At 45.6% G+C, this 15,398-nt stretch overlaps 1 protein-coding gene across 4 annotated transcripts in view; it reads right to left on the bottom strand.

The window, feature by feature from the left end:
• EML6 (EMAP like 6) overlaps nt 1-15,398 on the bottom strand; it is a 232,732-nt gene that overhangs the window by 12,294 nt on the left and 205,040 nt on the right. For 3 of the 4 annotated variants that reach the window (XM_039887154.1, XM_039887155.1, XM_039887153.1), the window contains 11 exons: nt 15,135-15,308; nt 11,436-11,644; nt 10,432-10,589; nt 9,667-9,781; nt 7,564-7,752; nt 6,138-6,310; nt 5,538-5,700; nt 3,855-3,958; nt 3,029-3,182; nt 2,514-2,614; nt 1-924 (listed from right to left, as the gene is read on the bottom strand). In XM_039887154.1, the coding sequence (XP_039743088.1) occupies nt 900-924; nt 2,514-2,614; nt 3,029-3,182; nt 3,855-3,958; nt 5,538-5,700; nt 6,138-6,310; nt 7,564-7,752; nt 9,667-9,781; nt 10,432-10,589; nt 11,436-11,644; nt 15,135-15,308 (1,565 nt within the window). In that variant the 3' untranslated portion in view covers nt 1-899. The remainder of the gene's footprint in view (nt 925-2,513; nt 2,615-3,028; nt 3,183-3,854; nt 3,959-5,537; nt 5,701-6,137; nt 6,311-7,563; nt 7,753-9,666; nt 9,782-10,431; nt 10,590-11,435; nt 11,645-15,134; nt 15,309-15,398) is intronic. The other variant, XR_005658225.1, reaches the window with a different exon arrangement.

A 15,398-nucleotide genomic window follows, 5' to 3' on the forward strand; every position in this document is an offset into this window, starting at 1 on the left:
TTTGTAGTAGAGGTTTGTTTTTATTTCAGTTCTATTCTGGATTTTGTGAGTTTGGCACTAAACATAATGAAAACCCATTCTGTTCCTTTGCTCCTGAATTCATCTTCGTTGCTCATCTTCCTATAGCCACTATTTCCCAAGCAAGTAAATGATGTCTTTCATTAAGGAAGCCTTGACAGAAAACACATGACATGGCTGACAGACCAGGAATCTGCTAAGAGTCCTGTAGCCTTCCTCAGTTTTGAAGTTTTAGCACCATATGTAGAAAGATAATTTGTGGGAGGTGAGACCGCAGCCCACACAACTGGAAACTTTCAAAGGCACTTAATGGATATAAAACTCTGCAAATGAAACGTTAAAAAATTAAGTTTCTCAACTTGTTTGTACATGGCTCATTTGGTTTTGAAAGCTAAACGTGAAGAACAGAGGCTGTCAATAGTTCTAGTACTTCGCTGCATCTGACTTAAGCTGTCTTGTTCAATTGACTTATTTGTAAAAATGAACATTTTTAAAGTATATAGAAACATAATAGCAAAACATCTTTTGTAAAAGTTTTGATGCAAATTAAAAGCTACATATCGGTTAGGGTAACTGAGGCTTTAAATTTTGTCAGTGGGCTACATTATCAGACAGGATTTTGTCAATGCCATTAGTACGTATAGTTTTTAGTCTCGGGAACAGAGGCAAATGGTCTTAACATTTCAGAACTGACCTTCCTTCTTGGCATCACAGTTTTGGAGACCCCCGAGTCTGGGAGCAGTCTCACCCCTTCAGCACCCGCTTGTGCAGCCTGCAGCGTTGGGGGCGTTCCCCAGCAGCCAGTGGTGAGGAGATGCCCTGTCACTGCCTCCGCAGGTGCTGGCTGGGAGCAGCAGCAGCAACAAAGAGGCTTCTGCCATTTACAGACACCGCCACACAAATACACTGAAAAAGCAGAGCGAACAGTCATTTTACATGGCTGGACATATTTTTGTCAAGTGACAAAAAACAATCTTGCCAAGTGCTCCAGAGTCAAGTTCAGGTGATCTACTGACCATACTGATGTCAATTTTTGCTACCAATTAAAGACCTAGTGTCTTTTTAAAAAGTCTGTTGTCTTTTGTTGTGTTTGGCTCTTTTCAGCAGGCTGGGTGTCTGCGCTGAATGTGAGGACTTGGCAGTTTGACTTTATACTCTCTCTCTCGGCAGTTACTATTGAAAGGGTTTTATCAACTCCACTCGAGTAGGAGAGCCCTTTCTAGTGTTCAGCTGAGAGCCTGGGATCACAACAGCTCCCATGGCCACAAAGGCCTAGGGGCCCTGTATTTTAAAGGTTACTCTTCAAAAGTCACCTCATATCTCCTGCACTGGGGTGGCCAGTTCACTTATGTTTCTTATTTGATGGCTTGTTCACCATTTGGCCGGCGTTGCTTTGGATGAGTGTTTACACTCCACAGGGAGCTGCTGTCAGTACTATCTCAAGGGCTCTAAGTGCCAGCAGCAGTTGGCAATGCAGCTTGGAAATGGGTGCTCCCATGCAGGCCATCAGCATCCTTTGGGGCCGTTTTCTTGGTAAATTCTCTATGGTGCCTCACTGAGACCACCAAAAATTATCTGGAGTGCATGCACTTCTTCATCCCACCCCAAGAATTTTGCTTGAGCTGGACAGAAACCAATATTTATGTTAAAGACCTTCAACTACATTAGGTGTGGAGAAGCTGAATGACTTGGAGTGACCCTGCCCTGGTCCTCCGCACTCCAAACGGGAAGTGCCCTTGGTGGAGGGTGAGGAGAAGGCTGCCGTAGAAATGCTGAAGAGACTGATGTCAGCTCTAGAGCAGGCTGGTCAGGGTGCTTCCCAAACACTGGAAGACCAGTCACACCTCACGGAACAATGTGCGTGTTTTATACTGAGCAGAGGTTAAGGTCAAAAGCAGCCCTGGTTCCGGAGTCCAAATAGCTGGTTGAGGTTCTCCTGCTGCTACTAAGTAGCACTGGGCCTAATGGCTTCACCCCTCATCTGATGTGTAAAATTGGGTAACACTTGCCCTGCTTGTTTCTCAGGGTGACTGAGGCTCAGTATTATTTTGAAACCTCTCGGTTGTGGATTAATCGTCCATCTTAAGAACTCTGGTGATCAGTTCAAAGTTAAGAGTTAAAAGACCCATGGTTCAATGTTATTCTAACCTCCTGATTATATGTGATGATGACACCATGAATTCTTACTGAAATTGGCCATCTTGGGCCTCCCCCACCTGCTCCTCTGCTCAGTAAAGCTCAGAGCAGCTGTCACATGCCCTAGGCTTCTCGCCAGTCCCTGGGCAGTGGAGACAGGCCCATCAGGATTTGGGTTGGGAGTCACCAGACTAAATAACCTTATACTTGTGAAGTTCTCATAAGACTCACTGAATTTCCTATTTCCTATTCCCTCAGCCTCTCCCCATCCCCCGACCCACAGGGACACAGGAGGTGGGAAAGGGGAGGGTGTGAGGTCCGGGTCTGGGGAACTGGTGCCAGATTAATGAGGTTGGTACCTGCAGTCGTCTCCTCCAGCGCTAACCACATACTTGTCATCATGAGAGAAACGGATGTTCGTCACGTGAGCTGAGTGACCAAAGTAACGCTTATGTTTGGCCTGTGAGCAAAAGTGAATGGAGACAGCTAAGAAATCCTACTCCTCCCAGCGACGACGGACCACTTCCCCCTCAGGACTCAAATCCCTCTTCCCAGAACCTTCCTTCACTCATGAGATTCCCATTTGGTCTGCATATCTGTCGGCCAGCCTTTCTTTCACTGCTTTCCTGTCTCATTCTTGCCCCACTTGTGGCCATTTTGTCCACTCTCCAACCTCCCTTCCCCTGGCTTCCAGGACTATCCCCCCAGAGAGAGATGAAAAGGTTAGGGGTTGCCACATCTCCACAGGGCTGGAACAAGATTCATTTTGTTCTGGATTCTAAATGGCCATCGAGACGTGGCCACTGTGTCCCAGAGTGCAGAAGCACAGGGAGCCTGGAGGTGGTGCAGCGAGGTCACTGTAAGGAAGACTCACAAATTTTTCTGTGCATGGAAAGTCAAAGAGCTTCACAAGCCCAAAGTCATCTCCTGTGACAATGTTCAGGCCAGCATGGGTCACACATGCGCAGTTGACATCAGCTTTGTCTGCATTTCGCGGCCAGATGCCAATGACTTCATCTCCCAGAATGCTGTTCCGACAGGAAGAGGTATAGAAGGGGATGTGTAAGAAGGCTTTTTGCAGTCAGGCATCCTCTCCCAGGGATATGAGGGAGAGAGGGGTATTTTACATAATTCAGCATATCCATAAGGCGCTTTTGACACTAAGCATCTGTCCCCTCTCCCTGTGTACACTTGTCCCAGTTCTCAACCGTTCTCTTCTGCCCTGGTCAATTCACCCCGAAAAGAAAAGTTACCTTTAACTCTCCGTCTTCCCTACAGGCCTTCTGTGTGTGTGTTTGAGAGAAGAGTGCGGACTCCTCTTCCCTTAAATTGGCAAGGCATTGTTTCTTAGCCGGCTAATGGGCAGTTCCAGCCCTCCTATTCTTCCCTGGTGGTTGGAGGCCTCACAGTGCACCCCATGGGTGCTTGGCCAAGAGCTGGGAAATGGTTTCCCTTTGTTTGCTGGATGGGGTTCGGGGCTAGTAGGATGGATTATACAAAGAGACTTTGCATTTCAAAAGCCCAGGTCAGATCAAAGCCAGTGGCCCAAACTAGTAGCAAGAAGCCACCTATCTCCAATCCCCGAAGAAAAGACAGCTCTATCTCTGAGCTGCTTCACATCCCAGCTACAAACAGGGGCTGAGTCTAGGACCAGGACTCCCTTGTGACCTTTTCCTCAAGAAGTGTCTTCCTCCAGTCACCTTGTCCAGGAGGCCCAGGTGATCTTCTCAATGACCATGGCTTCGGTTACCTGCTTCCCCAGGGGGACCTCATGTACCTGGCGCTTGTAGGCTCCTGTTGACACCTGCATAGTGGAAGAAAAACCATGTTCATCAACTTACTTTCTAGTCTCATGGTCTCCCCTTCTCATGTGCTATTTCCCAGAACACTGGCCCAGCCTCTGCTTCCCCAGGACCTCTCACCAAATCCAAGTTCAGCTGTAGGCTGCAAAGCCTGTGGTCAGCCCATGGCAAAATGCACATGAGCATTTTTCATCCATTTTCTTATTACTTTCCAAAACCCTGAGACAGTGGCTGTTTAAGTGTAGTTTCTCACCAGCAGCATCAGAATCATCTGGATACTTGTTAGAAATGCACATGCTTGGCCCCACCCCAGACCTATAAATCAGACAGGGGTTAGTGGGGAGCTGGTCTGGCAATCTGTTTCCACAAAGCCTCCAGGTGATTCTGATGCTCACTCAAGTTTGGGAATCCCTGTTCTCAGAGAACCAAGTCTTTTGGTGCAGAAGTAAGACTAGTTTTCTCGTGGACAACAGCTTATACAAATGATTCCGAAGCATCTAGGACCGACTCTTGCTTCTCTGGGGATCTTCTAGGGGAAACCAACCATTTTTCAGAAAATTGCTGCTGCCTACATCTCCAGCCCCCTCTCTCCCTACTGGTGCCTCTACCCCGGCCTCCCCAGATTTTCCTGCTGTTCATGGAATGAGCTGAGATCTTTCTCACCTCAGGCTTTCCCACAGATGGCCTGGAACAATGTTCCCACCCCTTCGTTGGCTAACTCCTCCACATCCTACAGACCTGAGCTTAAACACCACTTGTGCAGAGGAAGTGAATCTAAATTCAGCACTGTTAAATGCTCCGGCAGCAGCCAGTACTTTTCCTTCTCAGCACATAATCACAATTTGTAATTGTATATATACTTTGTGATGATCGGTTTAATGCTTGTCTTCTCCATTACAGGGCAAGCTCCAGGAGGGTAGGGACCAGGACCATTTTGTCCATGCAAAAGCCACCATAGTGCCTGGTTTATTAAATATTTGATGAATGGATGCGTCTTCTCTCCTTTTACAGTGACTACCCAACTCCAGGCCAGCCACAAAGGCTTAACACTTGTTCAGAGTGCTGGGGAAATTGTTCTGTCTTTAGCTGTAAGTCCCAAGAGGGGGACCCTCTCTGTCCCATCCGTGTCAGTCCCCCTGGGACCCAGTGATGCACTCTCACTCCAGGCCCACCGTCTGGAGTCCAGGCCCCAAGTGTGAAGGGGCCACACTACCCAGTAGGATTTGAGATTAAAACGAGTAAGTATAAGAAGTGACACGGACTTGGGTGCAGCCCCAGAGAACTAGAAGATGGGAAGTTTGGAAGGGGAAGTAGTGAGAGGAAGGTTACAGATGACTGGGGTGTGTGTTTCCTGCTTTTCTTAATGAAGAATAACTATTTTAAATTCTATTTCTTCAACTTTCTTAAATTCTTAAAGCCTCTGTTTCTTCATTTATGACACAGGAAAAGTAACAGTACTTAAAGGATTTTTGTGAAGAGTAAGTAAATTAGCACTTTGCCTGGTACATAGTAAGCACTCAATTTAAGCCCTTATTATACTATTATTGGTTGCCCCAGATCGTCAGTAAAGCCGAAGCATACCTGGATGTATTTGCCATCTGCAGAAAAATCCATCTGAATGACAAAGCTTGGGATATCTTTGCAGTAGCCAATGCGATTCAGGCTGGTGCCCTGAGTGAGGTCATAGAAGTCAACTGTGTGTTCAGAAGAACCAATGGCTAAGAATCTGCTGTCTGGGCTGATTCTAGAAAAAGCAATGCAAGAGTATGGTCCATGAGGAAGACTGTTTGAGGCTGGTCAAGCACGAGGTCTGCTCTGGGATGGGCTTCCCAGGCTTAAGGCAATGAGATCTCACTTCGAGACTCACATGTGGTTAGCGTCTACAGTCTAAGGGATTCGACAATTTCTCTGGATCAAATCCTCAGGAAGGAAGGAAAGAGATGTATACAGCCTTTTGTAGAATGGCATTTTACAAGAAGTTTTCACCACGCTCTTGTGGAAATCAGCAAAGGCATGTCTGAGAATGTGTGAGACGGTCTCCTTTCACAGTCGGGTCATTGAAAGGGACCCTCTCACAACTAAATTCTTCATGGCTGAGTTCCAGCCATGGCCCTTTTGGAATGGGAACCACTCGGAAGGAGGATGTCCACCTTTCTCCCTGCCCAGATCACTGCTGTGTACCTGATATCTTGGATAGCAGATTTCCGGTCTCTTTTTTTCCCCCAAACTTTCAGGCTGTTCACCAACAAGATGACAAACTCTCCATTCTTCATGCCAATGGCCACCATCTCCCCGTCAGGGCTGTAGGCTGCACACCTGGCCGCATGGCCCAGATTCACCTTGTTTAGCAGCTTCTACATTGATAACAAGTAATATCACCTGAGCCCTTGCCTGCCTCACACGGTCTCCTGCCCCTGGCCAGAACAACCAGGTTGCCTCCGCTGCCACTGTTGGCCCCCATGCCACTTCCTACAGTTTCTGTTCCTAAGTAGCTAAGGTAGGCTTTGATTAGAGCAGCTCGAGAAACTCCATGTTTTAGGGCAAGCATTGGCTAACTTTTTTCTATAAACAGTTTGGAAGTAAATATTTTAGGCCTGGGGGTCCATATGGTGTCTTGCTACCACTTGACTCTGCCACTATAGCACATAAGCAGCCACAGACACTACATAAATGAAACAGCACGCCTTAATTTGTAGAAACAGGTAGCAGGCTGGCCTTGACCCACCAGCCATAGATTGCTGACCTGTTGTTCAGGGGAAGGAGTTTGAGCTTCAGCATCTGTTAGTTCAAATCCTGAATCCTGCCTCTTACTGGCTGGGTGTGTCTGGGTAAGTTACTTCTCCGTTCTCCCACTTGAAAAAAAATGATATTAATATTGGTCTTGCAAGGTAGTTGTAAGCATTAGTGAAATGTACATGAAGCATCTGATATGTAGTAGGAATTCAATAAATGATAGCTGTTAATAATAAACATAACTATAAACTATCTTGAGAATAACCAGTCTTTTGCATGTCTGTTCTTTGATCTATACACTGAAGATATGACTGAAATGTTCACTAGCCATTCTGTAATGAAGCCAAGTATTTTAATTACTAGAAACTTAAATACTTGTTTTAATATTAGACAAGGCTTGGTAACAATCTTATTTTCCCCAGATCATTCCTTACTATTTTAGATTTTTACTCCAGATGAATTTTTTTAAATTACTTTTTGAATTTTTACATTGTTTTTCCGAACCTTAAGAGAAACCTTTTGGGAAATTTGGGGAACATTTGACATTTTAAATCATTTTTAGTCTTCCTGTCCAGAGAAGACATGACTTCTCTCTTTATTTTTTTAGGTTTTGTGGGATCTTTCATGACATGAGAATAATCATTCTCAATTAGAGTATTCCTGCTCTAGATACTCACAGATGGATATATGGCTAACAGATATATAGATTGGGTGTGTGTGAATGGGACTCCTTTTATCTCACTTTCTAACTGAATTGCTGACCTGCAGCTGATCTCTTATCTAGCCCCATCCCCCACCTCTGGCCTGACCTCTCCTCACCACTCTGTGAGCCCCATGTGTGGGCATCAGAGCCTGGGCAGAGTCAGCCCCTCACCTTGTCAGCCAGGTCCCAGATGCGAGCTGTGCCGTCGTTGCTGGCAGAGATGAAGATGTCCTTGGAGGGGTGTGTGGCCAAGCCCCAAATTTCCCCTTCCATGTGTCCATCAATCAGGATGTTGGAAGCAGCATTTTTTTCACCAACTTCAATAATTTCTCCATCTTTGGTTCCCACTAAGATTTTTCCCTGTTGTAATCAAAACACTATTAGAAAAAGGATAAATAGTACATCGTCCCACTCTTATGAAGTAACTAGCATACTCAGATTCATGGAGAGAGCAGATGGTGGTTGGTGGGAAGTTAGTGGGAAGAGGAGTGTGTTTAATGGGTACAGTTTCAGTTCTGCAAGATGAAAAAAGTTCTGCTAGTGGATGGTGGTGATGGCTGCGCAACAGTGTGAATGTGCTAGATACAATGGAATTGTATACTTATCCACGATTAAAATGACAAAAGTTACGTTACCTATATTTTGCCACAATTTAAAATAATTTTCTTTAAAAACCACTGTCAGAACAACTTGGGAAAGTGCCTTCACTGGCACTGGTATTAAAACATGTTGAGCTGAGAGGTGTTTTGCTTTTAACGACTGAGTTGCCCCTCCTGAAGCCACCTGCTTCCACATGCTCGCTTTGCCTCTTCTCCATCCACCACCTGGGGTGGGAGCTTCAGTGAAGAATTCTCCATCACCCAGCCTTTGCTAGAACATCCCAGTGACCGCTGGCTCATCGCAGATCAGGGCAGTCAATTTCTATTCCTGGACAGCTCACACTCTTCCAAAGTGTTTGCTGACACCGAACAAAAATCCACCTCTGATGACTTCAAGGTTCTGGGCCTAGTTCTGCCTTCATCTCCCACACATCTAATTACCCTTCCAGATGACTGTCATTTGTTCGAATTTTCCAATTTTGAACCATGCGGACTACAAGTCAGGTTTGCCTTTTTTATGGAGAGCATCTAGAAAGCAAATTCTTAGACTGATACCAATTCAAAAGCATAAACACAAGGTATTAGAAAGAAGAGATTTGTTTTCAAGTATACCAGAATCTCCTAGGGAATTAAGAAAAAAAGAAAAGAAAAAAAAGGACAACACACGTCAAGGCCCCAGCCCTAAAATTCTGATTTGCGAGCCATGGGTGGGAGCCTGGACATTCATATTTTCTAAAAAACTCCATAGTTGTTTTAGATATTCAGCCAAGGTATGCCTTGAAAACCAACAGATTTGAGTCAGACAATTTGGTGGCCCTTACTCTCCCTCTTATTGTCTGTGTAGCATTGAGCATGGACACATTTAGTATCTCCGAACCAATAATATCTATACTAATAGTAGCTAACATCTGAATGTGGCCATGTGCCAGGCATGATGAAAGGCACTGTACTTAATAACTGTGTGCTAGGCACAGAAAGGTTATGTAGCAGACACAAGGTCACACACCCGGTTCTACTGGGCGAGTCACAGTCTGCACCCAGGGCTGTCTGACTCTGCTAAGCTACCTCCCCACTACAGTGTACATCACACCTCGGAGGCTTGTTTTAAGGGTTCTGCAACCCAGCACAGGGAAGGTGCCTGGCTAGTGTGAAAATGATGTAGGTAGAGCCATTTTGGAATGGAGTCAGGGCTGCCAGTCCGGAGGAACTCCCTTGCACGTCTTGTTCCTTGAATCTTTTGACTGGGCCAGCCCTTTAGACTGGACTAAAGCCAACTCTGTTTTACAAACACTTGTTTGCAAAGCCAGTAGGCAAGTAGATGTCTGGCCACAAGGACTGCGATTGTGGACTGTCTGAAGACAGAATCGGTAACCAGTCATGTATAGCCAAGAACAGCTCAGCTTGTTACCAATAGGAATTTTTTTTTCTTTTTATGCAATTATTCCTTTTTTTTTCCTCATAAAAACCCCTTGCTTTCACCCTGTAATCGGGACACTATTTGGGTTTGCCTAAATTTGTGCTGCCCGAATTACAATTCTTTGATGCTAAATAAATATTTGTTGCCTCTCATTTCAACTTTTTAATTTTAGGTTAACCCTTGCTGAACTCTCACTCGGACCCCTTCCCCCTTCCCAGCCCCAAGGGGGCTAGCCTGGGGGAGGCCGGCCACGCTCACTTTGCCACGGCACACGGAGCGCACGCACTCCACCAGCTGTCCTGTCTCCAGCTGGAAGGCCCTGCAGCGCTTCATCTCCTGGTCCCATAACTTTACAGCACCTCCTTCTTTGGTCCTAAAAAAGGTCAAGATGAACTTAGCACGTTAGCCCTCACCCTCGGACCTCTCCATGACCCTCCCGCCCCTCTCTCATCTCACCCAGGTCGCAGCCACCCGGGGCCCAGGGGGGCCCCTTTCTTAGGCCGTGCTGACAAGCAATCATGGCCCCTTGAACTTGCACATTTCCTAAAATGCCTTAGAATGCCACAGTCTTAAGAGGAAAGAGAACTGTAATCTAGAAAATCAAACTTTTTATCAGGTCAAACGAGAGGAGATATGTTTCTCCTGGTTTTCTGCTTCATTCTCACAACTTCTCTGTCCCCACTGGAACCTCTCTCTCCTGTTCTCACATCTCCTCCCTCTTTTCTCCCAAAGAGCTACCGGGAGTAACACTTTATGAACAGCAAAGTCACTTGGGTCTGTTCAAGAATACCTCTTGGGTTTTTAAGCCACCATTAAATAACCTCTCTCCTTCTCTGACTCTTACTTCTGCAGGTTTTGACCTAGGGCCCTCTTGGAGAGAGGGCAGACTGATCTCCCTGATGCAGAAAAGATAGGAGACTGAAAGTCTGCATTTTCTCCAAGTAGTAGATGCTTCTGTCAGTCTCTCCCAAGACAATTGGGGGGAAAAAAAAAAAAAAAGTTTCCAGAGGAGCTTTGGCTTACGGCCGCTCTTTTCCGCCTGTCACTATGAGTCCGTCCCGGAGGGTCGTATACATTGTGAAGACGGGGCCTGTGTGAGCCTTGGCCACCAGCCGGATGAGGAAGTGGTCCTTCCACACATAGACATCGCCGTTGATGGCACCGGTGAAAGTGAGGTTATTCTGTAAACAAAGGGACAACTTCTACACCAGGACACTCACAGAAGCTCTTGGAGGGGCCCCCTTCCAGACACCCACTCTTCTGTTAAGGACCAGAGCCAGAGAAACATAAACACGCACTCAAATTGACCTTCGTGCTAAGGTAAGGCAAAAGAATTTGCAGAAAACCACAAATGGCATATAATAATCACCTGGCTTTGAAATTCAGTCTATTGAATTCGTTTGGGGCTTTTGACTTCCTGCATTAAATGTAGCTCTGCATTTAAGTGAACTTCCTTTCTGTGAGCAAGTCCCAGGGGACAGCAAGGGAAGGGCGGGACTCCAGCCCAAGAAGGAACTTTCTGGGTGTGTCTAGGCGGTGGATAAATCCATGGATAGAGAACCAAGAGTTGGCTTTGTTCCAAAAAGTTCCCAAGGGATCTCATGTTGGCTGAGGGCACCCTATATCCTTCTCAAGGGTGTCATTTGGGGAAATTTGTGGTGCACAAGGGCTGGGAAGAAAAGGGATGCTCTCCAGTGGTAGAAATGATCCCTATATTCTCTGACTGTCTAATTCAGGCCTAATATGCTTCAAAATCACCTGCCTCTGGAATGAACCTTCTGCCCTGAGTGGGGCCCTATCTTTTCTGATTAACATTTTGAGGTAGAAAAAAAAAAATGGAAGAAAATATAGTCGACTGACCCATCTGTACTAAGGCAAGGGAATAGTGGTTGCAAATAAGCCAACAAAGGCGATAATGTGGCTTCCTTGTTTGCAGCTTCTTGGCCATGCTCATCCTCCACCCCCTGCCCACCCAGCCATGCTCAGAGACTCAGGGACCCCTCTCAGGAGCTTTCACTGGAACTCACAGCACCGAAGGCCACGGAGAGCATCGTCTGCATCTTGGCAGCCTCCATGGACCCGATGACTCCCTTCTTGTAAAGCAGGGCACTGCCTGCCAGGGTCCAGAACTTCATATGTTTGACCCCAACAGACACAAACTGTGTGTCCGAATCTGGGCGAAATTCCACCACAAATATTCGCTCCAGGTGGCCCCCTCGGCTGGCAACCTTGGCACCTGTGTGGGGGAGAGTCCCGTGAGGTGGCCCTCCTGAACCCCTGGGACCAGGCACAGAGCTCCAGGCCAGTTCTCAATCCCAGCAAGCCCAGGGCACACTTCAGTGTCCTTTCTTCTTCAACAGCAGCCTCCCTCCTTCAGACACTGCTCCCAAGGTGGGAAAGAAGCTGTGTGTCTGAGAAATTTCCAGAACAGCAAGTGCTGCTAATATAATCTCTGACTCCACTCTGCCCCACTCCCACAAGCCACATCCAGCATCTGTGAACACAGCAGGAAAGAATGGTCCAGGAGATGGAAGCTTCCAGATATGAGAAAAGGGCAAAATGGCTTACGGGCATTCCCCATCCCCCAACATCACATGATTCACCCCAACAGGAAGACAAACCCTCCCCTAGGAGTGTCACTGGAGACTCACATTCCGTTAGTCTTTACTTCTCCCCAACAGTCTGTGCTTTTATTTTCTTTATTAAAAAAGTTCCCCATACTTAATCGCTGAGTTTTTTTCTTTTTTTCTCCTTAGTTTTATTTGTCTTCATCAAATCTCAACTCCACCATTTATTTGTAGAACAACTTTGGACAACTTAACCTCTCAGTGCCTCAGTTTCCTCATTTGTAAACTGAGAATAATAGTTCCCATTTTTGAAAGTATTGTACAGAAAGAATTGGTACAAGTGAAGCCCTTTAGAACAGTGCCTGATGCAGTGAGTGTTCTGTAAGCGTTAACTGTTATTATTATCACTCTTTTAGCTTCTTCTTAAATCTCTTGGCTTCTAGTCTTTTAGCTTGTATTTTAAACCTCATCTATTTTTATCTCATCAGCCCTTGAGTTTTTTTTTTTTATTTCCAAGTTCTGTTTTCTTTCTATTTTCTAACTTACTGTTTTAGTTCCAATTTCCTCTTAATTATCTCTTTTCCTTATATTATTCATACAAATATATATTTTTCTTCCCCTCTTCCTCTTACATTTATTTGTCTATATAATGGCTCTCTGGCAGAGTAGGGCCAGGGCCAGCCAGCAGACACTCCCTACTGGAATTCCTTCCTAGGGACGGTTGGGGAGACCTGCAGGTTACCTCTCAGGTGGTTATTGTCTCTCTGCAGATACCTCACTACCTCAGGCTCAGAGGTTTTAAAACCTATGGTCCCCAAAGATACCATAAACTAAGTTAAGAGATAAACAACAGACTGGGAGGAAATATTTGCAAAACTTTTAAGAAACAATTAACATTAAGAATCAGTAAAGAATTACAAATCATAAAAAAAGACAAACAATCCTTCCACCCCAGTAGAAAAAGGATTTGAAACTGAATTACAGAAGAAGAAAGATATAAGCAGCCAATAAAGAGATGGAAAGAGGATCAATCTCAGGAGTCACTGGGGAAATGCAAAATAAAACAGTAAGATGCATATTTCTTCTAAGCCGCTGTTTATTTTTCTCTTGTTTTAATCTCATGAACACTTCTAATTCTTGTGATGCCTATCTCTCCCTCTGTGCATTGGTTTCTGGCTTGTACGGAACAAATTTCATACAAGTATCTAGGACCTGACAACATGCATTTTATTTAAGCTGCTCAATTTTTTACTCCATTTTATTTTGTATATTCTTACCTACATACACACAGATACACACATAACCTAGAGTTCCACAAAATAATCCTTTAACAAATAAGGAATAAATAATATACTCTCTAATAATAACAAAAATGCACATAAATCTCCCCCAAATGCATTATCTGTAAGCAGATTTGAAGTGAGGGGAAAACCACACACAATCATCTCAGAAGGATTGATTTAAATATTATCACTAACTCAGAATCCTCTGTACAGACCCAAGCACTTGCTTCCAACAAAGACAATGGGAGAAAGTTACCAAGAGAAGGCTTCTCTTTTTCCTGGGAGCTTGTATAAAAGTCCTGGCTCCACCAGTTATCCCTCAGGAGATCAGAAGGGGCTCCAGGTGAGCAAGAGTCTGTGCTGGAGCAGGGTCAGAGCAGGACTGCCCAGAGGGACAGATGAGGGAAGTGAGGGGAGTGAGCCTGAACTGTGTATAGGGGCTAACGTGATAACTTTCTTCAAGGAACTAGGAACAGACTTGGTCTTGGCCACCACGGAGAGCAGAGTTAGTGACTTAGTAGAAAGGCATGATGAAGCGACTCAGGCCCTCACAGAAGAAAGGGCTTTATGAGAGCTTTCCAAGAGTGAGCGGGCTGCCTTGTGAAATGATGAGGGCCACGTCCTTGAAAGTATTAATCAGAGGATGGAAACCAGCCTGTCGGAAAGGCTCCTGGGGGAATATGTCCATGAGAGGGGTCCTGACTGGCAGGAAGACTTCTCTAGTCCTTTCAACTCAGGACTAGATGCTACTAGATGCTTCAAATGATAGAAGCTACGAGTCTATCATTTAAGATGCTCAATTTCTCATCTGGGGCTGAGTCTATTTAATCAGCTGGCCACTTGACATTAAGAGAAATGAACCTGCATTCCCAAGATATAGATTATGGGGCCATTTGGACACAATATACTAATGAATAAGAAAATGAGAAATGGATGGAATAGGATTAGTGAGTCTTATCATAAAAGTCTGCAGGTTCTCAACCTTCTTTTCTCATATGGGAACTCAGGAGAGATTGGAAATTTCCTCCCACTGTGCTCATCTCTTTACAGCCCCCCTCACAACCCTCTCCCATGGGAAGATGCTGAGATAACGGGACTCTAGAAGCCCTGGATTGGAGACGTGCTACCTCTATGTGTGCCTGGCTCAGCATGCCCCAGATACAGGCTGCCTGACTAGAGACAGACCTCATTAATGTCCTCACTAATTGGATCTGCTTTTGCCAGCCTGAGAATATGCTCAGAAGATTGCACATCTTTGATTCTAAGATACACAAATTTAGTAGCTTAAGCGTGTGTGTGTGTGTGTGTGTGTGTGTGTGTCGCATTGTGTGTGTCTTGTGGCGTGTGGGTGCATCGCGTGTGTGTGTGTCAATGTGTGTGTGTATTATTGTGTGTGTGTGTTAGGGAGGCAAGAAAGAAAATCTGCTAAATTAAATGTAAATCTTGATTATAAGAAGAATCTCCATTTCGAAGAAGTTAAAGTATAAAAAAAAAGTTTCTGAGACTGTAGAGGTAAAACCCTGTCCCTAGTTTTTGTAATAAGGTGCAAGTCTTCCCAGAATCCAGGGGTCACCAGAAGAAACACTGAGGGTAAGAAAGTTTTGGTTGGAAGGTTGTTAGGACAGAAATGGAGGTGGCTGCTGCTTTCTGTTTGAGGATGAAGGCTGCCAGCATTGGGGCAATTTCCCAAAGTGTCCAAAGACCCTTCACTAACCAACACAGGACTTCCCTGGCCAGCCCCTCCTGACCATGGATGGGATCCTGAGATGCAGTGGCACCCAATGAGCAGCTTCTCCAGGACCCCAGGATCTTCTGCTGACCTGGCCCATGCCACAAGCGAGCCCCCTGGAGGAACAGAAAGCACAGCTCCTTTTACCTTCCTGCCAACGCCAGACGGTGATGGTGTGCTCAGGGTCCACGCCCACCGACACCAGCAGCCTTCCCGTTGCACTGAAGTTGATGTAATTCACCCCCTTGGAGTGGAAGCACCGCAGCATGGAGAGGGTGTGTTTGGTCATGGCATCCCAGATGTGGATTGAAGGTGTTGTTCCTGAACATGGGAGGCATGGCAAAAAACTCAGGCTGCAGAACAGTGGAGCCAAGGCAATGCTTACATTGGGCTAAAAGCCTTTTTAAGGCA

The sequence above is a fragment of the Pteropus medius genome, unplaced genomic scaffold (genome assembly GCF_902729225.1).
Source record: "Pteropus medius unplaced genomic scaffold, Ma_sr-lr_union100, whole genome shotgun sequence".
In the NCBI taxonomy this organism is placed as follows: domain Eukaryota; kingdom Metazoa; phylum Chordata; class Mammalia; order Chiroptera; family Pteropodidae; genus Pteropus; species Pteropus medius.